The 27,583-nt window shown below is 39.7% G+C and overlaps 1 protein-coding gene across 3 annotated transcripts in view; it reads left to right on the forward strand.

The window, feature by feature from the left end:
- Positions 1-27,512, forward strand: part of LOC125896636 (adhesion G-protein coupled receptor G2-like) — a 28,479-nt gene extending 967 nt beyond the window's left edge. Inside the window, exons 2-21 of one of the 3 annotated variants that reach the window (XM_049589367.1) lie at positions 789-930; positions 1,015-1,113; positions 1,294-1,419; positions 2,680-2,721; positions 5,474-5,521; positions 5,632-5,775; positions 5,897-5,929; positions 6,905-6,937; positions 8,039-8,119; positions 8,318-8,465; positions 12,720-12,879; positions 14,620-14,745; positions 14,849-14,959; positions 15,057-15,093; positions 17,827-17,927; positions 18,131-18,252; positions 22,932-23,200; positions 23,293-23,386; positions 23,463-23,737; positions 25,495-27,512. In XM_049589367.1, the coding sequence (XP_049445324.1) occupies positions 1,059-1,113; positions 1,294-1,419; positions 2,680-2,721; positions 5,474-5,521; positions 5,632-5,775; positions 5,897-5,929; positions 6,905-6,937; positions 8,039-8,119; positions 8,318-8,465; positions 12,720-12,879; positions 14,620-14,745; positions 14,849-14,959; positions 15,057-15,093; positions 17,827-17,927; positions 18,131-18,252; positions 22,932-23,200; positions 23,293-23,386; positions 23,463-23,737; positions 25,495-25,676 (2,187 nt within the window). In that variant the 5' untranslated portion in view covers positions 789-930; positions 1,015-1,058 and the 3' untranslated portion in view covers positions 25,677-27,512. Of the gene's footprint in view, positions 1-232; positions 931-1,014; positions 1,114-1,293; positions 1,420-2,679; positions 2,722-5,473; positions 5,522-5,631; positions 5,776-5,896; positions 5,930-6,904; positions 6,938-8,038; positions 8,120-8,317; positions 8,466-12,719; positions 12,880-14,619; positions 14,746-14,848; positions 14,960-15,056; positions 15,094-17,826; positions 17,928-18,130; positions 18,253-22,931; positions 23,201-23,292; positions 23,387-23,462; positions 23,738-25,494 lie in introns of those variants that run through there. The other 2 variants (XM_049589368.1, XM_049589369.1) reach the window with 2 other exon arrangements.
- The last annotated feature ends 71 nt before the right edge of the window (positions 27,513-27,583 follow it).

The following is a 27,583-nucleotide window of genomic DNA, read 5'->3' on the forward strand; positions in this document are numbered from 1 at the left end:
TGATTCAGGCTGGTACAACTAACAAAATCCAGCTAGTCCATTAATATTTCTATAGTTGATTATTGTTCTGCACACATGAATAGGCCGGGAACCACTAATGTAGAGCATAAAGAGCACATGCAATGGTTTTCTATTTATTATCAAAGCCTTTCAGTACTGTCCCAATCACACAAAGCATATTTGAGTGAATGCGACAAAATAAGATACAAGATAACCAAGCTATGATTAGCTGTGTAATCAGTTGTTTGTGACAGTCATCTGACTTTTTCTCAGCTGTCTGAACGCCAAGCAGGGTTCACAACCCGATCTTAATTTTATGCACATTATATGAAGGTATAATTCATCTATTAAATCATCACAATCTTGGTAACATCAAATATGAGTCAGCTGAAGATAAAGTCAGGAACTACAGCTCCGCAGCATGTCAGGAATACATTTTTATTTATGTTTTTGCAACCACTGAACTATCACAGACGCCGTTTTGAATAATTTCTCAGGAGAGATTGTTATCAATGTGATAGCATGACAGCTGTGGAAGATACAGTTACAACACTTTACAGGTGTGCAGGCCAAGTTGAGGTCAAAATGAAGGCCGAGGTCGGAGATGGGTTTGGTCTGGCCACAGGCACCGGAAGTAGGGGAGTAGGAAGATGGGAAGGGGCCATTACTGTATGCAAGCCCATGTGCACACAAGCTACTGTACATCAAAGCCACAACCAAATTCATTCCTCGAATTCACCGAGGCATGATGTTGCTTTGCATAGGAAAATGACATTTTGTTTTTTCAGGAACTCTGAATTTGCAAAACAAAATGCTGGCAGCGGGCTGCCATGCAAAGTCAGGTGACAACATATCCATGTAGAGAAAGGCTCAGTTGCGTCCGTTTATTGCTGACGTTCGGTGCTTTGACTTTACTTGAGCCAGAGAAAGGTAAGAATTAAAATCCTTTTGGCCGATAATTCATATGCAGTAGAAAAAAAGTACTTTGAAATGATACTTATTCATCTACTGTAGCAGTGAATGGATCACACAACAAGACTTAATGCCATCAAACAAACATGAGCTGGATGACTTGGATTTTGTTTGTGAGCCTTCTTTGGATTTATTCTGTTTGTAAGTAAACACAGTCTCATAATGCTGAAGTCTAGTAGCCAGTATCACATTGTATTATCCTCCTTTAGCATGAAAACAGAGACCTGAAAAAGTCCTAAGATCTACCTTGGTTAATATAAGGTCTGAAGGTGTGAAGAATATGGTACTTTTTGTTTAATTTGTTATCTGATTTGATTAAAGGTATTTCAGACGCTGAAAAATGCCCTCAAAAATATAAAAAACTCAAGAAATGTGTGAAGCAGCAGAAGACAAGTCTTGTTATTGTTGATGACTTCAGAGGCTTCTTCAACGGAGGCGGGAATCAGAGTGAGTCAAAACTATGACAAACTTTTTAAATACAGTTGTTGCTGATTATTGTTAGAGAGCAAAACATCATGCTAAGTGTGCGAGGAAGGGTGCACCTTTTCAGGATTTAATTGGTAACCTGTATGCAGGGAGAGAAAGCGAGAATGATTCCACTCAAATATACCACCTGAACATAGAGTATCAGTTATCTGAGTAAATTGTTTAGGGCCACTTATATAATATTTTAGCTTCTTGGAATTTCAGAAAATAAGATGTCAATTTATGTTTTTTGCTAAAATTATCCAGCCTGTCGTAATCTATGTGCACATTTGGTGTGCTAGAAACAGTCCTTTCTTACACCACCTTTGAATGCACACAAATCCAATCATATACTTTATGAGGCAACCTTTAACATAACCGTCTTTCACACGAAAAACATCCTTAAAAATATATCTTTTTTTATTTCCCCTTCAAACAGCTGTACTTATTCAAGTTTCTCACCAAAAGTTAAGGAGCGGGGGCAAGGGTGGCAGGAACCCAGAAAAAATGCCTGAGGCTTTGTAGTTATGTTGTTATGACCTTGTGTAATATTTTAAAATAATAGTAGTAATAGTGTTAGCAAAAAATAGTAGAAGATAAACATTTTGATTTTTTTTTTCTTCGCCCATTTGTGGCGCCCTGATCAGTGGCGCTGACTGACAGGGGCCCCAAAAATAGGTAAAAATGAATATAAAATTATTAAACCATCATCATTAAGAATTTTTTTTTTCAAATATAGTAATAAAATTAATGATCTCTTTGTTTTTACTTGTTTTTGGCAGTAAAAGTTAAATATACCCATTGACCAAAAAGTAAACATCCATATTGACTGACCACCCCCCTGTATCTGCATGAAATGGTTTGGTCCTGCCTTAGCACACTGATGGTGATGGTGCCTAGTAGCAACCAGCAGTTGCACTAGAACGCTATAGTCCTCATCATGCTACCTGGTACTAAAAAAAAAATCTGGTTTTCACAAAAGGAAAGAGAGAAAGGAGAGAGATGAGAGGCAAAAGAAAGGGTGTCAATGTGTGAGTCAGTGTTTCTCCAAGAAAGGTGGGTAGCCTATAGTCTGTGAGTGGTAGCAATGAACCTGTTAGCTTAATGTCAATAGTGAAATAAGCTAGCTACAGACTAGCGTTAGCCTACATTTCACTCCCTTTTAACCTACATTTAATTAGTGCAGGTAAATGTTTAGCAAGGTATTCATATTAAATCAGTTGTCCCTGCCTCTTTTACCAGACTCAGCAAAAACAGCAGACCTGTCCCATCCCAATGAAGAAGGTGAGCAAAATTGTGTTCATTGACATGCCAGTTAGCATCATTGCATTTTTTTTTACCATTACAAAAAAGAAAACGAAATATTTTTTTTGACAGAAATTCAAACAAATTATTTTTCCACATAATGATTATTATTAAACGAAAACAGCCTACAACTGTCTGTACTGGATGCTGGACAGTTGGAAACATTAAGTAGCCTAACTCAGCCTGTATTAAAGTTAGAGGCAATATTAAAATAATCCAGTTAGATGCTTTCATTTAAATTTAATTATGGCCATTAAATGACATCTATAGATACAGATTTTTACAGACTATTATTCCCATGAAGGGCAATTTATTTGAGCAGCTTGCACACACACACACACACACACACACACACACACACACACACACACACACAAACAAACCTATGTATATAATGTATGTAATTTAGTGGTAGGATTTAGTGTCATTCATTTATTGGTATCAAAAATCTGCTGTTTTCATTATTTTGTGTTATTTGATACTTGTAACACATTATTAGGGGCCGGGCAGCCTAAGATGCATGTTCTTCTTCTTCTTCTTCTTCCGAGGAAATCCTACTTCCCATGCGCAAAAAAATCACCAAACTTTGTACAAAGGTCCAGTCCCATGCCAGATTGCCTCAGCTGCAAAAACAGGCCAATAGTCCTGATGGTGGTGCTACAGCAAGCCTCTAAAGTTCAAAATGAAAGTTGAAAATTCACAACAAATCAACCATATGTGCTACAGATTTGCAACTTTCACCAAAATGTAGCCCTAATACTTTTAACTTTTGTACATTTAAACCTATTGCAAATAATGAATCCATCACTCTGTTTTTTTCAAAAACTAAAACTTATTAAACCTATCTCCTCCCACAATTTTTGCTCAATTGACACCAAACTTGCTACAGAGCATCTTCAGACTGTCCTACACAAACGATCCACACAGATTTTTGATTTATTGAAAATTGAGCCTACAGTGCATCACAATGTTTGACTGTTAATGGTATTGTAAACATATACTTGCAAATTCTTGCTCAATACATTTTCAATGTTCATGAAAAAATGACAAAATTTTGGAGTCATGGTAGATGATATTTGGAAAATATCAGAATTTTATCTCAAAAACTGAATTTTTTTTACAGCATTTTGAATTTCGCTCTCATGCGAACAATTGGAGTCAGTGTAAAAATGGCATTTTTAAACATCAGTTTTTCACTTATGGAGCCAAAAAAATCATTGTTAAAAACAAATTACCAACATCTCCATGCTGTCTAGACGCAATTTGTGTATTTTCGGATTTTTGTCTTAATAACTGAATTTTTGACAGCCGTTTGAAATCTGCCTTTACACACTAACAGCTGCTGTCTTGCACACAGGTGACTGGCTTAGTCAATTTGTGAAGCTACATGTGACATTTCTGTTTGCCAGTTAGCTCAGTGAGATAGAGGATGGTTCTTGGTGTTGAAGATTGTGAGTTCAAGCCTCAGCTCGTGCAACATTTCCATATGAGAAAACTACCCACACTTTTCATAAAGGTCCAGTCCCATGCCAGATGTTCTCAACTGGAAACACAAGACAATAGTCCTGATGGTGGCGCTACAGCAAGCTTCTAAATTTCAAAACTTTAAAAATTCATAACAAATCAACCATATGTGCTACAGCTTTGGAACTTTCACTTTGAAATTTGCTTTCCCATGGCATGGATGGCTACTGTCTGGCACCCTGATGCTTGGCTTAGTCAATTTGTGAAGCCACACATGAACTGTCACTTGCCAATTAGCTCAGTGAGATACAGTAGAAGACGGAGCTCAGTCTCAGAAGTTGTGAGTTCAAGCCTCAGCTAAGGCAGAACGGACATTCTAATGTGAAAGTCCTATGTTCAGGCATCATGCTATGTGGATTAGAGACTATAATAATTATGATCCAGGCAGTTTTGCGGAGAGACAAATACTCTTTATCAACACTTTTCCCTGTTATCCCTTGTCTCTTTTCCCTGTTTATTTGGCTTAGCTATCAGTCAATATGCAGAGTCTATCCAATAGCTACTTTTACATTTTAAAAAATGTTTTCATCTTTGTCAGCATGGATAATGTTTAGCTTTAAGCTAGATCAGGCCAGTTTGTTCATAATTGCTAGCAGTTAATGTTATTCTTACTTTTTTGTTCTTGAGTTTTTTCTTTCCTTTGTATATTATGAGTCTGATCACTTCAGCCACTCATCCACAATTTGAAGGGCATGCCATAATTATATAATGTAACTTCTGTGTTGTGATATGCTTTGTTTTAGTGTGTGTGTTGCTCAGAATTGCCTAATTTTGCCTAAAATTGCCCGGCCCCGACCATTGCTGCACAGCAGCTATAATTTTTATTACATTTCAGTATATTGATATATATTAATTTAGTATATGATCTTACCTGGTGATTCGATACTATTATTATTGTTGTACATTTCAAACTATGTCACTACTGGCCACTCAGTGGACACAGGGTGTTAAATAATCCTTTGACATGCTGAAATCTACATTTTTTAGCTTGCTATAGGCATTTTGTTTTAGCCGTCAGTTGCACATTATGCCGCCGATTGTTCCTCCCCCTGGTGGGTGTGGTTGTCGGAGTAAAGCAAGTAAGTAGGTAGTTTTTAATTTAATCATTTGAGTAACTCTGGTTTTGGATTACTGCTGTAAAAGTATGCAAGAGATGTATTATAAAATGACTACGTGACATGAAAAGACTGCATTCTCTGCCACTCAGCAGGAATGGGTTGCATCATATTTCTAAGGAAAAACCAAACTGAACAACGTGAGTATCACCGACTTAACTCGGAATATTGGATTTTTGTTTACATGTTTACAATGGCATTTCAGCAGAATAGAAACGGTACTGACGGTATTTCTGTTTTTAATTAACAGAAAATTTCAAGCGGGTGTGGCCTCAAATGATGGCAAAAAATGGTTCTTATCTACTGCTTATCTCACAATGGCATATCAAGAAGAAACTGCACCTGCATGTGCTGGAGGGGAAGCACTGCAACTCCACATCATGTAACGGCACAGGTGTGTGTGTGTGTGTGTGTGTGTGTGTGTGTGTGTGTGTGTGTGTGTGTTCTACCTTAAAGTCACAAAGATAAAAGCTGATAATAAGTTTGTGTTAATATGAATTTCTCTTATAATTCAGATTCAGCGTGTGTCTTCCATCACACTCTGACAGGTAAACTCATTTTTTACCGTTACAGTACCGAAGCACTGCAACCAGTGCTTAATTTGAGCCGGAACGTACTGGAACATATGCCAGGATCTTTTCAGAAAAGGCCCTGGTGCGTTCCGGAACTAATTTGCATGGGTCTAGAACTTTTCACATCTAAAAACTACATACAGTATTGGCTGATGTCACTAGTGTTGCAGGGTGGAGAACCGTAGTACTACGGTGCCTCACGTACCACTACTGTGGGATAAGTTCAAAGTCCAATCACAAGTGTGTCCATGCGCCGTCCAATAACGGCCACCTGGCACTCAATATGCTGCTGTAGTGGTTTGTTTTCCAGACATGTGAGTATCTTTGAGCAGTTATTATTTATTGATTTTTACTTGTTGGCAGTGATTTGTTTTCCACAGAGCTCTACGTGTGAGTATTTTACTCGCATTTGTGACTAAAAATAGTTTTGTGCGAGCAAAATAAATCATTCAGCATGCTGTACGAGTACAGATTTCAACCAGCAGCAGAAATGAAAGGCAAATCCTGCCGGTTGTGGGTTGAACGGGGGTCACAGACAGGAACACGGTGGTCAAATAGCCTACGGCGGCTCCACAGCGCAAGATAATGGTTTACCGGCGACAGAGAAGTCCGACTCCAGGTCCAGTAGCCTAATTTCCTCTTTCGTTGGTGTCATGACTGCCCAGTAGTACCTGGACAACCGAGCCATGGTGGCACACACCGTGAGAGCAGTGTTCCCCCACTTTTGGGAGTGGGGGTACATTGCTCTCTCAGAGGCCCAAAGTGTTCCCCTACTTCTAATTTTACAAATTAAGCACTGACTGCAACTCCACATTATGTAACAGCACAGGTGTGTGTGTGTGTGTGTGTGTGTGTGTGTGTTAAAAAGTAAAACAAAAGTTCTACCTTAAAGTCACAAAGATAAAAGTTGATAATAAGTTTTTGTTAATATGAATTTCTCTTATAATTCAGATTCAGCGTGTGTCTTCAATCACACTCTGACAGGTAAACTCATTTTTTACTGTCAAGTTTGGAAAAAAAATGATAACAGAGGTAATGAAATATAATTGTATTTGTAGTAATGCAAGAAATTGAAAACAAATAGGCATTGATAAATCAAATCCCTTTTAATTATGTAATTTAATATTAGTCAGAGATGGGCACAAATACATCAAAACGTACCTTGTTACAAATTACAAATACTCAAATGTATCAAAATAAAATACAAAATACTGCTATGAGAAAATGTTTTTAATTAAAATACAAGTAATTTTTAATTTGATGATACACAAAATACATTTCATACAAACTGATATTATCACATTTTAGGCATTCAGTAGCTTCAATATGGGCCTGACCTTAAGGCCCCTACACTGAAAAAATGAGCTCTGCTAATTTCCTACATCACAGCCCTGAGCAGAGTGACTGTCCGCCACTGACCAATCAACGGACTGCAGCGTTCACAGCTCCATCTTTTAGTACCAGATCTGTGTGCTACATACCCCAACAGAGGGGGGACCGAGAATGGGGACAGTACGGAATGGTCCCATTGGTACCATCCACAACTTTTCACAGTGGAAACAGAGAAAAAACGTACCAAACTGAACTGTACCGGACTGTACTGCTCAGTGGAAACAGGGCTTTATTATAAGGTATATTATAGTTACTTACCCCCAAAATCCCACCCCACATGTTGATAAAAATATTTTTAAAAAACTTAAAAGTCACAGTATAATATGTCATAAAAAGTAAAGTAAAATAAAAAATTCTCTTAACTTGTGAGTTTAGCGTTTAGGTTTCTTAGAATTTTTCCTGGGGGTAATTCCCCTCGAAACTCACAGAAGGTGAGCGCAAAATACAAATTACAAAATACTCCATCAAATATGTATTATAAATGCATTTACTGAATTACTGTCCATCTCTGATATAATACTCTTAAACAGTTTAAAACAGTTTAGAAGGAAGTTATTCACTATTATTTTCTAGTCATCTCTCTTCAACAGTTTGATATACTCTGACATTATTTTACATTAACTTTCTGAATATTGTATAGCTTTCTCCCACTTGGCTTTTATTTCTTTTTTTACTGTGTTTATTTGTTACTAGATTCTTGCCAGATTCGATGTGTGGATACAGGCACCATATGTAATGGAGATAGTTACAGTGATGAGACCTGCAGTGAAATGGGTGAGTTCCCTTCAGACAAGCAAAGAATGAATGTGAAAATGTTTCTCCTGCAGCTCTCCAAACTTCTATTTTTTACACAACATAATGCATGCTGTGGACTCTGGCTCAAACTGTTATATACTGCCGTATATTTTACCTCACAGATGCTAGTTAATGCTTGAGATAAAGCTCCTTTCCTTATATATTTTTTATTTCCAGGGGTCAAAAAAAGGTACATCATCAACATTACAGCAACAGACAACAACTGTATCAACTGCAATGACCCAGTGAAAAAGCCTGAGCAGAAAATTAAGTGTAATGCAACAATAATAACTGAAGGAGAAAAAATCAACGCTACCAAAGCTTCGTAAGACATGCTCCATGGATTTATTAAGATACAGCTGAGAATTTTTGGGGGGGATCTTTTATTTGTTTTCTTGCAGAGGGTGAGATGAGAAGATTGAAAATTGCTGTGAGGTTGAGCACAGAGATGGGAAGATTGAAAGTAGGGAGAAACAACCGGTTCTGTACTAAGATGAAAAATCTGCCTATTTGTCTGTACACAAATAAAAATGTAAATATCACAATTTGCCTGAAATAGTTACAAAACTCCCCGTCAAACCACCAACTTCACATTTTTGGTTGAGCACAAATTAAGAATACAAGATACAGTGTGTTCAAGGTCTAGTGTTCAGGATGTAGAGGCAGAAATGGAATATGATAGAATATTTTCTTTAGTGTATGATCATCAAAATAAAATTTATGAGCCATTTATATCTACATAGGAAGTGGGTCTTTGAATGTGAGATAGTCATGTCCACTACAGTAGTCCAGAACGGACAAACCAGTTCCATCTATGTGTGAGAGTGTTAGGCCCAAGCCTAGTGAGTCAGGCTGGGCCCGATCATGCTCGCGCAGGGAATCAGACTTCTTGCTAGCAGTGTTAATTGTGTTAAAACTAACAAAAAAATGTAGTCAGCAACCGATTTTTTTTTTTTTTTTTTTAACGAAAACGAGACAATGATGAGCTAAAAACAGATCTTGAAAATAGATCTACCACCCTGTGGATGGTAGAGATGCTCAATAGATTTGTGGAATTTGTTAGTAGCAGCGGTGGCTGTTAGCAGCTCTGCCTGTTAGCTGCTGAATGGCAGCGGAACAAGCAGCCACTGGCCGCCGGACGTCATAGTTGGTCCACGTGGGACTCCACTCAGTCCAGACTCGGGAAGGTTTATGGATTGATTCTGTTCGACAGGCAAGTAGGAGGCTCCGTTGTCAGTGAGTGTAGCTGTGTTGTACAGATTAGTTGAAAGATAAGAAAAACATATAGAAAACATATTGAATAAGAGTAACGACTGAAATGTCATGAATTTTCATCTACTAAAACCTTTTGAGTTTTTGTCAACCAACTAATAAGCATTTTCATCTCAAGACTAAGGCCTTTAGTTTCGCAGACCGGGCGAGGCGGAGGCGCAGCGCACATGCGCTTCGCCAACTGGGTGTGGCCAGGCGGATTTTGCAGTTTGGCACATCGTGCGCGCTGGCGTAGCTACTCCCCTGTCCCACCTCTGTCCCTCCTACCTGCACAAATCGGAAAGAGGGAGGAGAAAAGGTGTGGAGTGGGTTTTACAAATATCACACCAATCAAATGAGCCCCTCTCCTCGCCCTTAAATGCGCCGCACAAAGGCGTAATGAGAGTTTACTCAATTCGCCATGGCAGAAGAGAGCAGCAGCGTCAGACGGCCAAACTTCTCACAGGAGGAAACTGATGTTTTGGTCCGGGAGGTCCAAGCTCGCACTGTCCGAATATACGGAACTGCGAGCAGACCTCCACGGGCTGATGATGCAAAGGTAGCCTGGGAGGAGGTCACCACAATTGTAAATCAATGTTGCGTTTCTCTCGTGCGCGCACTCTCTCTCTTTCTCTCTCGCAGTCTCACTCTGTTTCTTTTCTTTTGACTTTTCTAAGATGACAGATGCTGAATATATACTCCCTATCTGATGCTGTGGCTGTTTGTGGTTGGCTGAGAGGGATGTGAACTCATTAGTTTGCAGCTGTGTTAATCAAATCAGGTTGGGTTTCCATTATGCGTGCCAAACGTGCCAAACGGTGCCAATCCCCTTTGATCTGACATCAGTTGGGACAGTCGATATAGAGATACATTTATGTGCTGATTGCAGATAGTTACATTGAATAGTGGTTTTGTGGCTATTTATGCATCGTTAATGTGCCTGACATTCTGCAAACCTGCCTGTGAGGTTTTGGTGATGTGATTTGGTGATACACCGGCTGCGCTCCGCCTGCACTGACGGTAGATGTGGTTTCAGATGATGAGCTTTTAGCGCACCTTCGGCGAAGCGTTTTGGCACGAAACTGTCACTGCGTCAAGCTGGATCTGTCAACACCTCCTCCTGCTGCACCTCGGTCTACCAAACTGAGCGCGCCTCAGGTTGCGCTGCTCAAAAGTAGCTCTGCGTGGAATTCGCCACCCTGTGCAACCCTGCGTCGCGCTGGGAAACTAGAGCCCTAAGACTAAATCTAAAACAGCTGTCAAAATTAACACTGCTGGTTAGAATACCATCTGTGACTATTGTATTGGATAGGAAGACTCCTCTGTTGACAATTCAGCTCCCACTAAAAACCTGTGAACCTCTGAACAATGAACAGTGAAGGAGTTCTAACCAGGAGAAATTTCAGCTGGTTGCACTCTGCAATCCTCAGTGCTAGATACCACTAGATCTCCTACATCTTACACACTGAACTTTGATTTGTAAATTTCAGAGGTGCAGAAAGGCAGATTTAAAAACAAAAAAAAACAAAACAAAACTTTGAACAGTGCTTGGCTAGCTGTTTCCCCGTGCTTCCAGTCTTTGAGCTAAGCTAAGCTAATCACCTTCCAGCTTAAAGGGATAGTTCAACATTTTGGCAAATTCGCCTATTGCCATAATCCCTATAGTCACTTGAGTAGGTACATTACCTTTAATTGTCAGTGCGTGCTGTTCTGAGATTGGTGGGGCAGAGCTGCCCGCTGAAATAGAGGTGAATGGTACAGGTCCCTCTCTCCCTCAAAACTAATCAAATACACCATCAAATGACTCCAAAACGCTCTAGTGGACAACTTGTAGCTCACGCATTCACCACGCTATGAAATAATAATTTAATATTACGAGACAGAGTTGTTTTGAAGCCAAATGCAGAGCCAGAACTACGTTCCAGACATACAGTACTTGCTGGGCGGAGTGATTTCAAACAGCGTATGTTTAGTGCAGTTACTCCCGTCATCAATACAACAAGTTTGTTGAGAAGAAGCCAGAATATACAGAGGACGAGTTACAGTTTTTGGAAGAAGAGAGAGCAAGAAGAGAGGCTGAGGCTGCCGAGCAACCAGGGGCTGCAGGGAGACCCAGAGCCGGTGGTGTAAATGCAACATTTGCATTTTAGCCTTATTTACCATGCTTGGGTTGTAGGCTAATGTTACTCAACATGGAGGTAACGTTACAGCAGAGAGATTGCTGAGCAAATACACAACAATCACTTACCACGTCGCTTGTTTTGTGATGCCGACAGATGGTATGGCAGTGTCTTTCAAGAAAAGCGTTTGAACCATTCCTGAGCTTCTGCGCTCCATCCTTTCAGCGTAGTCCTCCGGTAAAAAATGGCTGGAGCTAACAAACATTTTCCGGACCGTTTACACAGGCGTGTTGGGGTCGATGTCCAGCACAAATAGCCATTGTTTCATCCTGTCCGTATTACTGGTTGGAACTACATGAAACTTCACTTTGCTCCATGTCTTCGGTTTGTTATGGCAACCTTTTACATGTGTAAACCATGATTTACAACAACACTCTGTAAACTTTCCTCAAACCTTCTGGTGTGTCCAGCTGACGATACCGCAAATGGCTACAAGCAATAACAACGGCACTGTCTCAGCTGCGCACTGTGTCACTCCGCCCAGTGGTTTACTCAAGAAAGTAGTTCCGAGTATTTGCTTCATGTGTCGTAATGTTACTTAATTATACATTATTATTTCATAGCGTGGGGAATGCGCAAGCCATGTGTTGTCCACTAGAGCGTTTTGGAGTCATTTGATGGTGTATTTGATTAGTTTTGAGGGAGAGAGGGACCTGTACTGTTAACCTCCATTTCAGCGGGCAGCTCTGTCCCACCGATCTCAGAACAGCACGCACTGACAAGTTAAGGTAATGTACCTACTCATATGACTATAGGGATTATGGCAATAGGCGAATTTGCCAAAATGTTGAACTATCCCTTTGAGCTCTATACAAGTCTGTAATAGTTCAAACTATTCCTTTAAACATTGAAATTAAAACATGGGAAATGTTTTTGGCTATTTAGAAATGTTTACCATAATGTAATGTGTATATTTTCAGGCTTTGATCTTAAAGAAATACTAATTTCTCGCATGCCTAATATACAAACAGATTGATTTATTATTTGACTGATTGATAAACAAACGATCAAAATATAATTTTGAGAGGGAAGTATTCCTTTAAAAAGTGTATATAGAAAAACTTTTTTAAAAATATATCAAAGCATAGAGTATTGATTTGTAGACAATAAACCGCATATCTAAGGCGTTAATATCTGTCCGTCAACAGTGAAGTCATGAACTCAATGGCCAATCTCGTTGCCAACATCAAGACTTCAGCTGAGGTGACTGTGGGAAAAGAACTTAAAGGTGTTATAGTGACACAAAGAGATCCCGAGGAAGTAGACCAAGTTCTCTTTGCCTATGAATCTCCACATGACAGCATAAGTGTGAGTGCATTTTTTTTTTATTTGGTCGTCATACATGTGCTATGTTGTAATGTTGTCATTCCAGACTTCAGAATAACAGTATGCGATGATTATTGCCAATCGCCAGAATAAATGTTGGCTGGTAGCTTTCTGCAAACTGTGGTTATGTTACATTGTATGTTTCATATGTAGCGAATATGATGAAACATTACATTTCTTTGCATTTCAGTTTTTGTTGTGAGAACTCTGTGGTTACATGTGGTTAGGTTAAAGCAAGGACCCTGTTTTAGAATTCTTTTGGGTTGAGGTATAAAAACCACTTAGCTATGGTTAGGAAAAGATCATGTTTTTGCTTAAAATGCCGAAGACCGAATCACTTGGTGCCTCTGAAAGTCAAGGAAGGACCTTAAATAGTTTTATTTCAAGGAGGCTACATCATCGAATCCCAGTCGAAGATCTGTTCCAGTGTCAGCGCTCCTTCAATTTCTACCAAGGACTGAGTCCTTTAGAGAATTTTCAAGGATGCATGTGTGTATCCTCAGCAGGCATTAAGTACCTACAAATCTTTGTGCATGATTTGCCAGAATTGAAGGCTGGCCTCTTAAATGATGCACACATGGTTACTCGCTAGCCTGGTTCGATATGTGTTCGCCAAATGCTCGGAAGGTGTGCTTGCCTAGCCTCTGAAGGCCCCGACTCGGAAGGAGCTGTCCTACCAAGGAAGTACCCTTGACTTTGAGAAGCACTGACTGTGACATTGCGCTAACAACAACAATCACTCCCTGACATACAATTGGCGATTGATTCGAATTGCGGACATATGGGAAATCAAATTTGTTGATTTCTGTTGTCATTTTCAGCTGTAACTGTTATGTTTAAAAATATATAGTTCAACATGGTGGTCCGACCTATCTGATGTTTCTGTTGTATTTATTTTATGTACTGTGTTGCTTTGCTAGTGTCTTTGATAAACAAAATCCACAGGCATGGAAGCTAAGCAATGTAGTGCTCATGGTGGGGACCACAGCAAAACTAATTTTAGCCACCTAAAAGACTCAAAAAATCAATGTTGGTTTAAGTGTACCCTATAATTGGAATATTTTCTTCTCTTTACCTTACGCACTAAGTGATTGAGGCAGTGGTAGACCAGCAACTTCTGAGATATTAGCTTTACTTCTGTTGAAAAGAGCAGTCTGACGGTAAGATAAAGTGGTGAAAATATTCTAAATATTGTTTATACTTCTACTCCCTTTTTTAGGTGGCTAAAAATGAACCAGCAACAACAACCTGTTTTATTTTATATACGTAACATGAGTATTTTCTACCCATAATTTATTTGAACAAACATTGTGACATCACACCATCCACTATCCTCTCCTACAAACGTAATATATCCGTGGTTTGCAGAAACATACGCCATTTTCTTCCGGTGACTTGTCTGTTATCCCAGCCAACTGCTAACTTGAGAATGATGAAGTGAGTGGTCTATATGAACTGTATGGCATCCAGCCATGCATGTCTCTCATTTGGAAATAATTTAGTTTTGTTCAACACATTCTCTTATTTGCCTTCTTTCCAAAAGTGAAAGCATCAAAACCCACTCTAGCATAGGAGGGAGACTGCTCGGTAATTTCCTACATGCTACGTAATTTTCTGGATTAAAACTGGACCCTGTTAAAGTGACTATAGTTTCACAATTCTATAGACCTTAAAGCAGCAATGTGCACTATTTTGAAAACAGACTTGGGCTCTCCCCTGCAGATTATAGACAGCGAAGATGCTCTGGCTACGTTTCAAAGATCTGTCACTGTGCCCAAAGAAGCATTTGAAAAAAGTCTGAATGTCAGCGTGCCATTTGCAGTTATTTTCCGGTTCAACAATCTCACGGTAAGGAAAAATATCTCAATTTCACCTTTGCTTACAAAGTAGATGCACCTTACATATGTGATCATGTTACTATTTTGTAGTGCTATTTATCCTTTTCTTCTAGGCTGAGTCAAGCAGCACTATTTTAAATGATGAGGTTGTAGCAGTGGCAATGGCAACTGAGATCACCAATCTTACAGACAAAATAAGGCTAAATTTTCATAATGTCATATACGTAAGTAAAAAAAAAAAAAAGTGTTATTTGTGCTTTTTGAGTGTGTTTATTCATCAAAGAATACAACTTTAATGCAGTCCTGTTGTCTTGTTTACAGGACGGAACTCCATCTTGTCAATCATGGAACGGTGAAGGTATTTTTTTCCCATTTGCTGATTTTTATATTGAGAACTTATATTTAATTTTATATATATATATATATATATATATATTAATATATTTAATTTTGTATGGGTTTTCACCACTTGTAAGTGATGGGGAACTCTTTATATCATTTAGGTGTCATTTTAAGTTTTGGATATTTTTTTGTTCTTTTTTTAATTCTTTATTTTTTGGACAGTAGTTTATGTTACAAAACATATCAGGACAGACACAGTATAATTTCCCCTGCTGTTCAGATTTTTCAAAATGTAAGAACTTTGTACTGATGGGAAAGATCATGTATACACATAAGTGGGGGGAGACTTAAAAGCAAAGAATGGCAGTCAATGAGGTTTGCAAGAATAAAACAACATAACAGGGTAATTTATACAATACCAGCACAAACTCTGTCTGTAACAGTCTACTTATAACATAAATATAATTTACTGTAATGATTTGGTACGAAAGTGGGACTCAGTTGCAAAAGAAAACATAAAACACAAAGAACAATTTATCAAATCCAAATCTTACTCAAGAGGTCAAACACATGAAGGCAGTCAGCAAAGGCAGAGTAGTTCATTCAGGAAAATCACACAAAAAGCGAAGTCCATAAATCCAAGTGCAATCAAAAACCAAAGAATCAAACACAAGAAAAGGCTGGACAGCATGAACACACTAGGGTAACAATAGCCCCTTTTACACTGCCAGATTTTCGGCTAATGTTGGGCCGTTTTGCCGGCAAGCTGCGAGCGTTTAGACACACAGAGCTGGATTGGTGAGTTGCTCCGAGGTGCTCAATTTTCCGCCTCGTAGGGTAGTAATTTTGGTGGAACCCTTTAAAACAGACCGAGGCGGCCTTCTGCAACGGGAGTGGCTGTTGATGACTTGTGGGAGGAGCTGTTGATGACGCCTACCTACTTTTGTCGCACGTGCGACCCACTGGTGGTGAATAAAAAGCAAACAGCTGATAGTAGGAATTAGTGAGCAGCTAGTAGCAAGAGGGAAACGCAAACCTGACAGACACTGTAAAGACAAAGAGGCCATTAACCATCAGATGACGGGGACGGTGAAGAACGGGCAGATTTACGAGAGAATCGCCGCCTGACTAGGTGCGACTTCCCTCCCTTGTCACTGTTTACGTCGCACGCTAAGCTACACATTTTGTTACTTGTTCACGCCCCCCATTGCCCCGAAAAAGGCACATTCTCTATAAACAAAAGTAGGCATTCGGCATTTTGCCACACTCCCCGATTTTGTTTTTATACTGCCAATGCTGAAAGAAGACTGATTGGGCTTTCCTGCAAATTTGCACAACTCCTATCTAAAAAGGGCTAACGACAATCTGGTGACTGGACTGGGGAAACACTGGGCTTTAAATACACAAGAGTTGATTACTAACGACTCACAGGTGGGTGGAACAAGACACAGGTGAAACATGAGATAATTAACAAAGGTGGGAAAACTCAGGAAGTAAAAGAAACAAACACAATGAGAACATTTCAAAATAAAACAGGAAGTGGACACAAACACATGAGCATAAACTTGACAGAATATCACAGTTTACAATATCTGTCCACTCTTGTATCATGGGGGAGCGCAGGAAATAACCTGCATCTTGTGAGGGCTTGTTTTTGCAAGCAGACATAGAAATATCAGACATATATTTATCAGGACACTTTTTGTCATAAAAATAATGTGTAATAATAATATTACAAGGTCAACGTCATTTTGTTAATAGCCGGGCTTCTTCCAACAAGTAGGAATGAAATCACATCGCAAATCTGTACGTGCCTTTATGTTTCAATTAGTTTTAATGATAGTGTAAGGTGTTGTTAGATTAAGGGGAAAAAACAACATGGTTAGATGTAGGAAACCATCATGTTTTGGCATGTCACTGTGGTTAGAAAAACAACCCTTTTGGTGGTTTTGAGGCAGCATTGCATAGGTGTCAAGCCATCCACCATCCCCTCCTCCTCCTCATTTGAAACATACACAGGTAATCTGAACTACGTCACATGTGTAAAACATACAGATATAACATATCCATGGTTTGAAGCAATGAAAAATGACCTTTTACTTTGGCGACTGGGCTGTGCTGTATAAAAAGGTCCCTCTGAAGACAAGAACAGACCTATTCCACAGGTGTGAATAATGACATTAATGATGGTAGGATTACATTTAGCTGCATCAGTTTCAGGGTCATTGAGAAGTTGGTTCACACTGTCAAGACTTACTGGAACACTCAATGCATTGTTGATGTTCCCAGTAACACCTGTGCTTTTTCTACCATGACAAGTCAAAATGTCTGCTGTGAAAAAGCTTTAAAAACATACAAGATGAACATTGTACAGGCACCATTATTAGGAAAATTAAATGTATTGTAGCGGCGATACACAAGTCTACAAAAACATTATCAAGCTTTCCTGGTTAGTCTGCACGCACTGCGGTGAACCAAGCAGATGTGGTGCTTCAGTTTGTTTGGATGGACACTCTCTTTGCTGTGGAAACATGCCTCAGGCAGAGGCGTGCTGTGAATGGCTAATTTTAGGACATCTTTGACACTGTGTGTGCCAAATCAAGTTATGGTGTCACGTTCGGATTTTAATGCACCTTAATTTACATCTGGGCGTGATATTCTAGTATCTTCCATGTTTGAAATGTACTACTCTCATGGAGCGTTGATGCTTAAATCTTCTTGTTTTTTATGCTCTGCTTCTGTCTTTTAGGGAGTCGACCAAACTGGACTGGTGACGGATGTGAGACGATAATAGATGGAAACAACGTTACGTGCGCCTGCTCGCATTTGACGTTTTTTGCTATTTTATTGGTGCGTTTTACTTCCTTTGGAATATTTTCATGATACCCAGTAGAGTATAAATATTAGGACATTCCTCTGTGTGATCATCTTGATTACACTCTGTAGCTACCTCATTTTTAATAGTATTAATGAATTTCATCATAAACCATCCTCATAAACCGATGCCTGTGACAAAGTGCTTACAAGTGTTCTTTAATTTTTGCTCTTTGCAGGCCCCTCCTAATGTAACCATATCTAGTTCTGACCTGAGAAAACTCACTATCATCACCCAAATTGGCTGTGGCGTGTCCATGTTCTTCCTCGGCATAGTCCTCTTCATGCACTTCCTTCTGAGGTAATGATAACGGAAGTATGGCTCCGTAACTACTTTCAGATTAATAATTTTTAAAAAGAAACATAAAAAATTATCAGGAAATTACCGCCACGTAGAACAAGGGGTTACCTTCATTTATATATATAAAAAAATTAAACATGGGAATAATATCCCAGTGGATAATCACTAAATGATTTTTTTGTCAAGTAATCTATTTTTGTTGGCCTAAAATGAGTCAAAATTAGAAGTACTGAGTCTGAAAATAGTAATATCCACCATGTGTAAGTTTTTATCAGCAGAATTTTTTTTAAATAAAACAAATACATGAATATCTTGATATAAAAAGCCTAATTTGGGGCTTTTAAAGAGACAGTTCACAGACCCTTCAAAAGCAAAAACAGATATTTTTCCTCTGACCTGTAGTGCTTTTTATCAGTCTAGGTTGTTTTTGAGGTAGCTATTGTTACAGCTCAGTGGAGGAGGACGTCATTAATGTTTACGTCTCATGCCGTCACAAGTACGAGCCTGTCCTCTATGAGTAGATGCACGCTTCCTTCTGCGTGGTGATGCGGTTAGTAGTTGTAGTTCAGCAAAAAGAAAGTAGTTCCTACATAAAACTGCTCACAACAAGGTTAGGGATTATCTTGAGTAACCAGGTCATGATTTCTATAAAGAGACATTGCTGTTGAGTTTTTCAAAAGTATTTTTTGCCACCACAAGCCGAGTGTCATCTAGTTCCATCAAATTGGAGAGAAGGCAGGCATCTTTACAGCCGATATCTTCAACACTTCACACTAAAACAATCTAGACTGATAAAAAGCACTACAGGTAGGAGGAAAAATATATATTTTTGATTCTGGGGTGAACTGTCCCTTTAAAACCCCCAAATTCCCACAGCATATGCTGAGATTATGGAAGAATCAAAGTATTCAGGTGATTTGCCAGCCAGGTTCTCTCATTACATACTCATCTTTCTATTTCAAATCACTGACGTGAAGATATTTAACTAGAGAGCCATACTGTTAAACACTAAGGTACTATGATATAACCACAAAACTCTGGTCAGTAGCTGTGTTGTCCCAAAGCAGATAATGTAGTAGAAGTTAATGTAAATAAGCCTGCTCTCCAGAACAATAGAACACTGTGGTGGTTCATGAGAAATATGGAAATGTGTCATGCACCCAATGAATGCCACATGAAAATAGAGCAGCATCCTTGTGGCCATTATTGCACTTACCTTTCCATTTAAACACTGTTTCCAGAGCAAATAATAATAGTAACAGAATAACAATATAAGTATGCGTAAACTGTAAATAAATATGACTTACATGACTAAAGAGTTTGCATTATATTCACATCATAAAAAACACTGGTTTTAGTGAAGGATAAATTTAAAGTGAAATTTGTTGAAAGGTGATTACATAACAAGGTGTAAGTAATGAAGGAAAGTCCGTGTGTCTGCAGGTAATTTCAGCTTTATAAATATTAGGCATTAAAAGTCATTGCACAGTTTTAAATTTAAATCTTAATTGCCACAAACATTTTATCTCAATTATTTTATCAGTCCCTTAATTTCTTTTTGTCAAAATGAGTCAAGCTCTTCAGTGTAAAAGTCCACATTTCTGATGTTACAAATCTTTAATCTCCTGAGACCCTGTGTCCTCATATGTGGACATCACATTTTGGGTTTACTTGATCTTATACTTTAGTCTACATTAGTAAGACCTGTTGTCCTCATTTGTGGACACTTTTTTGTGCCATCTAGTGGTAGTAAGAGCACAATACACTAATCCATGTAAAAGCAAGATGGCAGCCATCTCTGCCAAGTGAGTCTGCATGATTAATAAAGTTTGTAGTTTGATATGGCAACAAATTTGACCAATATTAGCAACAGTAACAAGCTAAGACACTGTTAATTAGAAAGTACCCGTTTTAGGACATGGGACTGTATTATCGTCTCGTTTGATGACACTGGGACTTATTTATCGTTGACGATGTTTAGGTTTTTATACTTATTGGGTCCCAATAATCCCAAATAGCTAGGAGAAATTAAAAATGCATACCAAACAAAAGTTTGGGTCTCATGAGGTTAAACCTACCACTGAACTTAATTCTTTCTTTTTACTTTAGACTTTTTTACTTAGGCACTTACCTGTTGGTAAAATTTAGATTGACCCAAGTCACTCTAATAACCATATATATCCTGCATCTCGAGTCTTCAACAGGGGGGCACGACGTGATTTTGCCAAGTAGGAAATGCCCCTTGATCAACATCCCACATCGCATTCCAGGACACTGCCATCATCAGTGTGCTGCTCCTGTGCTTCTTTCAAAATTCCTTTGTGCTTCTTCAGAGCTAAGCTAGTTTTCCAAATTGAAGCTAGAACAACTGAACAAAATCCTCAGTAACAGTGAACAAAATCCATGTAAGCTACTGCAAGGTTAGCGAGTTAGCTTGCTAACTAGGAAGGCTATGCTAATGAGTAAACTTGCTGATATACTATAAGATTAGCAAGTTAGCTTGCTAACTAGGTAGGCTATGCTAACAAGTAGGCTTACCAACAGGTTAAAATATTGTTCATTAAGGGCTGTAGTTTTGCAGACCGGGCGAGGCGGGGGCGCAGCACACCTGCGCTTCGCCAACTGGGTGTGGCCAGGCGGATTTTGCAAGTTTGGCACACAGTGCGCCCTGGCGCAGCTACTAGTCTGTCCCATCTCCGTCCCTCCTACCTGTGCAAGTCAGAAAGAGGGAAGAGAGAAGGCGTGGAGTGGGTTTTACACACATCACACCAATCAAATGAGCCCCTCTCCTTGCCCTTAAATGCGCCGCGCGAAGGCGTAATGAGAGTTTACTCAATTCGCTATGGCAGAAGAGAGCAGCAGGGTCAGACAGCCAAACTTCTCCCACGAGGAAACTGATGTTTTGGTCCGGGAGGTCCAAGCTCGCAGTGTCCGAATATACAGAACTGCGAGCAGACCTCCACGGGCTGATGATGCAAAGGTAGCCTGGGAGGAGGTCACCACAATTGTAAATCAATGTTGCGTTTCTCTCGTGTGCGGGCGCTCTCTCTTTCTCTCTCGCAGTCTCACTTTGTTTCTTTTCTTTTGACTTTTCTAAGATGACAGATGCTGAATATATACTCCCTATCTGATGCTGTGGCTGTTTGTGGTTGGCTGAGAGGGATGTGAACTCATTAGTTTGCAGCTGTGTTAATTAAATCAGGTTGGGTTTCCATTACGCGTGCCAAACGTGCCAAACAGTGCCAATCCCCTTTGATCTGACATCAGATGTGACGGGACAGTCGATATAGAGATACATTTATGTGCTGATTGCAGATAGTTGCATTGAATAGTGTTTTTGTGGCTATTTATTGCATCGTTAATGTGCCTGACATTCTGGAAACCTGCCTGTGAGGTTTTGGTGACATGTGCGGACTGTTTGCCGGTCAGCCAAACTTCGGCTTACACCAGCCGCGCTCCCCCTGCGCTGACAGTAGACCTGGTTTCAGATGGCGAGCTTTTAGCGCACCTTCGGTGAAGCCTTTTGGCACGAAACTGTCACTGCGCCAAGCTGGATCTTTCGACACCTCCTCCTGCTGCGCCACCACACCCATCTCAACGCACCTCGGTCTGCCAAACTACCAAACTGAGCGCGCCTCAGGTTGCGCTGCTCAAAACTAGCTCTGCGCGGGGTTCGCCACCCTGTGCCACCCTGCGCCGCGCCTGGAAACTAGAGCCCTAAGCAGTTGCAAAGACCTGCAAGGGACACATTTGACACATTGAATAATATTCTGGCCTATTGGCAAACTTACTTGCATAGCTAACCTAGTTAGCAAGCTAATTCGCAAACCTTGCTGTAGCTTACATGGTTTGTGTTCAGTGTTACTGAGGATTGTGTTCAATTGTACTAACTTCAATTTGAAAAACTATCTTAGCTCTGATGATGAACAAAGGGATTTTGAAAGAAGCACAGGAGCAGCACACTAATGATGTGTACACCGATGATGGGCTGTGATTGGTTAACTGCGGTGTTGGTCCAGGAACATAGGATGTTGATCTAGGAGCATGTCTTACTTGGCAAAATCATGTCGTGCCAACAGGGGTTCTGTGATCCCTAGGGTCCTCAGAGTTACTGCAAGGGGGCCACCAAATTATTAGTTGGTAGTTAAAGGGTTTTTTTTTTTTAAGTTTTTTTCAAAAGTTAAAATGTGTCTGAAACTAAGTCAACATGAATACATCATATTATTAGCAAAGATAAATCATAATCTGCCCCTACATATACTAACTTTTAAACTTATCTGCAATGCTTGAATAAAAATGTGTACAAAAATCAATATATTTCGTTTAAAAATGATCTTGAAAAGGTCCTTAAAGCATTAAATGTAGGTGTCTGATACCTGTAGACCTGTAAACCAATTTACAACGAAACAAAACAGAGAAAAGCAGCTAATTATAATGTTTGAGAAGCTGAAACCAGTGAATGTTTGGCGATTTGGCCAGATATATGAGTTAAACAATGTACTAATTATCAACTTAATATTCTGACAGTCACCTAATTGCATAGTTCTTTGTTCAAAATGTATTTAACTCCTTTACTAGACGGGGTAATAGTGAAAAAAATAACGATCTATCTATCCGCAGTCATAAAGTGCCCATACCCAAAAGAAAAACATGACGTCTCTGTTTGTCTCTCCTCACAGGAGGACCAAAGCCAGTATAGCCACAAGGATTCTCATCCACCTGGTATTAGCCTTGTTCCTACTTAACTTAACTTTCCTGACCAACAACTACGTGGCCCAGCTGAAGAGCTCTGTGGGTTGTAAGATCATGGCCGCTCTCATGCACTACTTCATGTTGGCCACTTTCACTTGGTTTGCTGTGCAGGCCTTCCACATCTGCCAGCAGCTGTACATGGGGGGCAAAACTGTAATCCGTCACTACATGATCAAAGTCTGTATCACCAGCTGGGGTGAGTCTGCATCATTGTTTTTTGCTTTTTTGTACCAGAGTACTGAGGCGACATTTGCAAGTCACTGGTTTATTTTCTGCCTCCATTTCCAGTACTACCGAGCATCGTTGGGATCGTCCTGCTCAGCATTGGGAAATATGGTGAACAAGCCATCCTTACCAGTGACTCCACAGAAAGCATTTCCATGTGAGTCTGTGGATAATAGAATTGCACATTAGAGCTACGTTTCTTCTCCTTTACTGATACATCTTTCTGTTCCAAGGTGCTGGATAACAGACACTGAAGTCCACAGCATTGTCAACATAGGTTACTATGCTTTGGTCTTCATCTTCACCATCACTACCTTCATCGCCATCGTGTCCTGGCTCTGCTGTCTCAGGAGAGTGGGAGCTGGAACAGAGACAAGTGGCAAAAATATTGTAATCATCCTGGGACTGTGTTGCATGCTGGGTATCACATGGGGTTTTGCCTTCTTCGCCCACGGCATCCTCCGTATCCCTGCCTACTACATCTTCACGGTCCTCAATTCTTTCCAAGGTATCCACAACTCAGTGCTCATGTTGGTAGTATTCTTGCTGCTTTACTCACAGGATAAAGATGCTTCGAACAACAGATGAAATGACTATGTGTAGGTTGATGGGGGTTGCTTGTAGAAACAAAGTACAGGGAATTTACCCCTCAAGCCTGCATGTCCCCACAGCTTTAATTTATACTGTTTTGGTTGATTTTTACAGCTCCTATTAGCTTCACTTCCAGCTGTAGCAGGCAGCAGTTTTTTTAGGGAAGTGCTCTGATAAATTTACTGGTCGCAACCTGCTCAAATCCAAACAGCAGACAAAATAAGAGAATCTAGATGGTGAACATATTGGAGCATTTAGCTGCTAAAAAGGCACATGTTTCCTCCAGGAGTGACCAAACTAGAGGCCATCTTGCCATGGGGTCACTATAGCCGTGATGTAGGGATCTGCGACTTAAGGCCCAGACACACCACACCAATATCAAAGAACTAGTGGTGATGAAGACCGACAGTTGCAGCGCCCTATGTCACCGGTGTCCTGGCCAAAAAGTTGCACTGAACACACCGCAAAGACTACAGCCAATCAGTAATCTTCTGTTTCTCTTCTTGTGCACTGAGCTTAACTGCCAATCAGAGCGATCATGGAGGCAATACGACAATAGAAAGTATAACAATAATGCTGATTTAAAGCAAGACAAAAATTCAGGTAAAATTAAATAAGATAAAATGCAAAAAAAGAAAGAAGACAGATGACGGGGACGGTGAAGAACGGGCCAATTTATGAGAGAATCGCCGCCTGACTAGGTGCGGCTTCCCTCCCACGTCACTGTTTACGTCACACGCTGAGCTACACGTTTTGTTACTTGCTCACGCCCCCCATTGCCCCGAAAAAGGCGCATTCTGTACAAACAAAAGTAGGTAGGCGACATTTTGCTGCATTCCCTGATTTTGTTTTTATACTGCCAATGCTGAAAGAAGACTGATTGGGCTTTCCTGCAAATCTGCACAATTCCTATTTAAAAAGGGCTTGTATTTCCTCCTTTATCAGTGTGCACTTCGTTTATTGCCCACAGAACGAGGCTGCACGCCGACATTTTCATAACAAAATACAACAGGCTGCAGTGAGTTTCTCTCTCCATGGGATATTTTAAAATAGTGGGTTTGCGCATTTAGTCCTTCACATTCAAGCTCAGGGGTTTAGTGTTGCTTGAGCCTACAGGAACGACGTTCTGTGACGCTTCAACTCATTACTAAAAGTGTATGTCATCCAAGAGAGACAATAAAAACTAAAGTAATGGTCAAAGTTCTTAAAGTGAAGTGGATTCACATTGTCACCTCACGCACTGAGTAACATTACAAGTTAAAGCTCCACCTTAAAAGTTGCCGTCAGTCGGCCCAGTGAATTAAGTTATTTTTTTCTCTGACTCCAGCTGCTGCAAGAGGCAGCAAAACGTCCTTTCATTTTATAGTTACAGTTTACTAATAACATGAACCTTCAACAGGCTTTAGTGTACCACTGTCGCACTGCGCCATCATGTTGCTGTAGCTTTGGCTAAAACACGGAATCATATTTTGCACTGAATGGCAATCTTCTACTACTCCACCATTACCTGCATAAAAACCAGAGAGGCAAGCTGAGGCAACACATATATAGATGACTGAGAATAAAACCCACCTACATGAGCAATGAGTGTAAAGCAGGAGATGAACCAAAAAGATTTTACATTTCATGGGCTCAACTTGTCCTCATGAGTGACCATCTTTCTTCGCCTGTCAGGTTTCTTCCTGTTCATCTACTACTGGAAGACCAGCCACTCAAAAGAGGTAATGGGCGGCGTCAGTGATACTAACAGCTCAAGCAACACCAGCACTCTCAAAACCAGGGTGGACATCTTTGAGAACCCCTACAGCAACCTGCCAGAGAGGGAAAAGAAGCTTGGGAACACGGGTGGCGAGTAAAGAGCGGTGAAAAAGTCAGCTTGACTTAAAAACTACAAGCAAGTGCACATAAATGGAAAGTATACGGATGTTTAACACTGCAATAGGCATCTTTATTTGACATATTCATTAACAGTTATCAGCAAATAGGAAAATTACTTTAATACTACATTGTTAAGTTGTCTTTGGACCAGAACCGGGTTTGCAGTTTTATTCAGTGAAGATCACAGCATGCGATTAAACCTCCCCCCCCCCCAAAAAAAAATATTTCATGTGTAGATTTTCATATTTTAACACAAACAACACAAATACAGGTACAAATCACCCTCTCCACACCCACAGAAATGAACAGCAGCACCAACTATGGAATGAATGTTTGTACGTATGCATGTAGTACAAGTATACAAACGTTTGTCCAACCCATTATGAACAAATATCTGTACATACCTGCAAACGCTTCAGGCCATTCTGGATAAATAGGGCATGAATGGTTGCCAGAGCTGAGAGAAACACTGTACCTCACTCTCTCCATGTGTAACAAGCTGGTGATTTCTACCAGTCAGGTCTTAAAAGAAGGCACGTCCTCAGTTTTTCAAAAAGTTGAAATGTTCCTTTTTGCCACAACCATGCTGTATTGTATTGTCTTTACTATGACTTTTTCTGAAGATTTTTATGACATACTACACTATGACTTTATATGAAGATTTGTATGACATACTACACTATGACTTTTTATGAAGATTTTTATGACATACTACACTATGACTTTATATGAAGATTTTTATGACATACTACACTATGACTTTTTATGAAGATTTGTATGACATACTATACTATGACTTTATATGAAGATTTTTATGACATACTATACTATGACTTTTTATGAAGATTTGTATGACATACTATACTATGACTTTTTATGAAGATTTTTTATGACATACTACACTATGACTTTATATGAAGATTTGTATGACATACTATAACTTTTTATGAAGATTTTTGACATTTTGACATTTTTGACTTTTTATGAAGATTTGTATGACATACTACACTATAACTTTTTATGAAGATTTTTGACATACTACACTATGACTTTATATGAAGATTTGTATGACATCGAGATACCAAGGTCCTTCTCCCAGGAGATGAGTCTCTTCAAGTCAGAGGTGTGACTCATAAGTGTATACAGTTCAATGGGGGTGGGGACTGACTTAAAATGTGGTATACTTGTGCGGATGTAATCTCTGATCCGGAGAGAACAGAAGAAATGCGAATTTGGGAGTGGGTACTTTTCTTTTAACTGACCGAAGGTGGCAAAAGACTGAGACCTCCCATGAGTTTAGGCTTGGGTATATGTTTTTTTTTGTGTGGTGTTTGCATGTTCTCCCCATGTCAGCATGGGTTTTCTCTGGGTACTCCAGCTTCCTCCCACAGTCCAAAGACATGCATAATTGGTGACCCTAAATTGCTCGTAGGTGTGAATGTGAGTGTGAATGGTTAACCGTCTCTATGTGTCAGCCCTGTGATAGTCTGGTGACCTGTCTAGGGTGTACCCTGTCCCTCGCCCAATGTCAGCTGGGATAGGCTCCAGCACCCCTGCGACCCCCAACAAGATAAGCGGTTATGTTTTTTAGAAATACATTGAGCTTTAAATCCCCATACAAAAGGATTAAACATTTTCTTTAACGCAACAACAAATTGTAACAAATTTTGACTGATTTTTCAATGGCAGCATATCTAAAACCTCTAACCTGTGGCTATGAAGCATTTTTAATTACATTTTCAGGCCCCTGTGATCATCCACTCATATAAAATATATCTTGTGCTGTGGATATACTCGTAAAAATAAAGTTTCCTCTCAAACAGGATACTGGTAATTGTAAATGAGACGATATTCCTAAAACATTGTACATTCTGTTCGACCAGTA

Source organism: Epinephelus fuscoguttatus, linkage group LG11 (genome assembly GCF_011397635.1).
Source record: "Epinephelus fuscoguttatus linkage group LG11, E.fuscoguttatus.final_Chr_v1".
NCBI lineage: Eukaryota > Metazoa > Chordata > Actinopteri > Perciformes > Serranidae > Epinephelus > Epinephelus fuscoguttatus.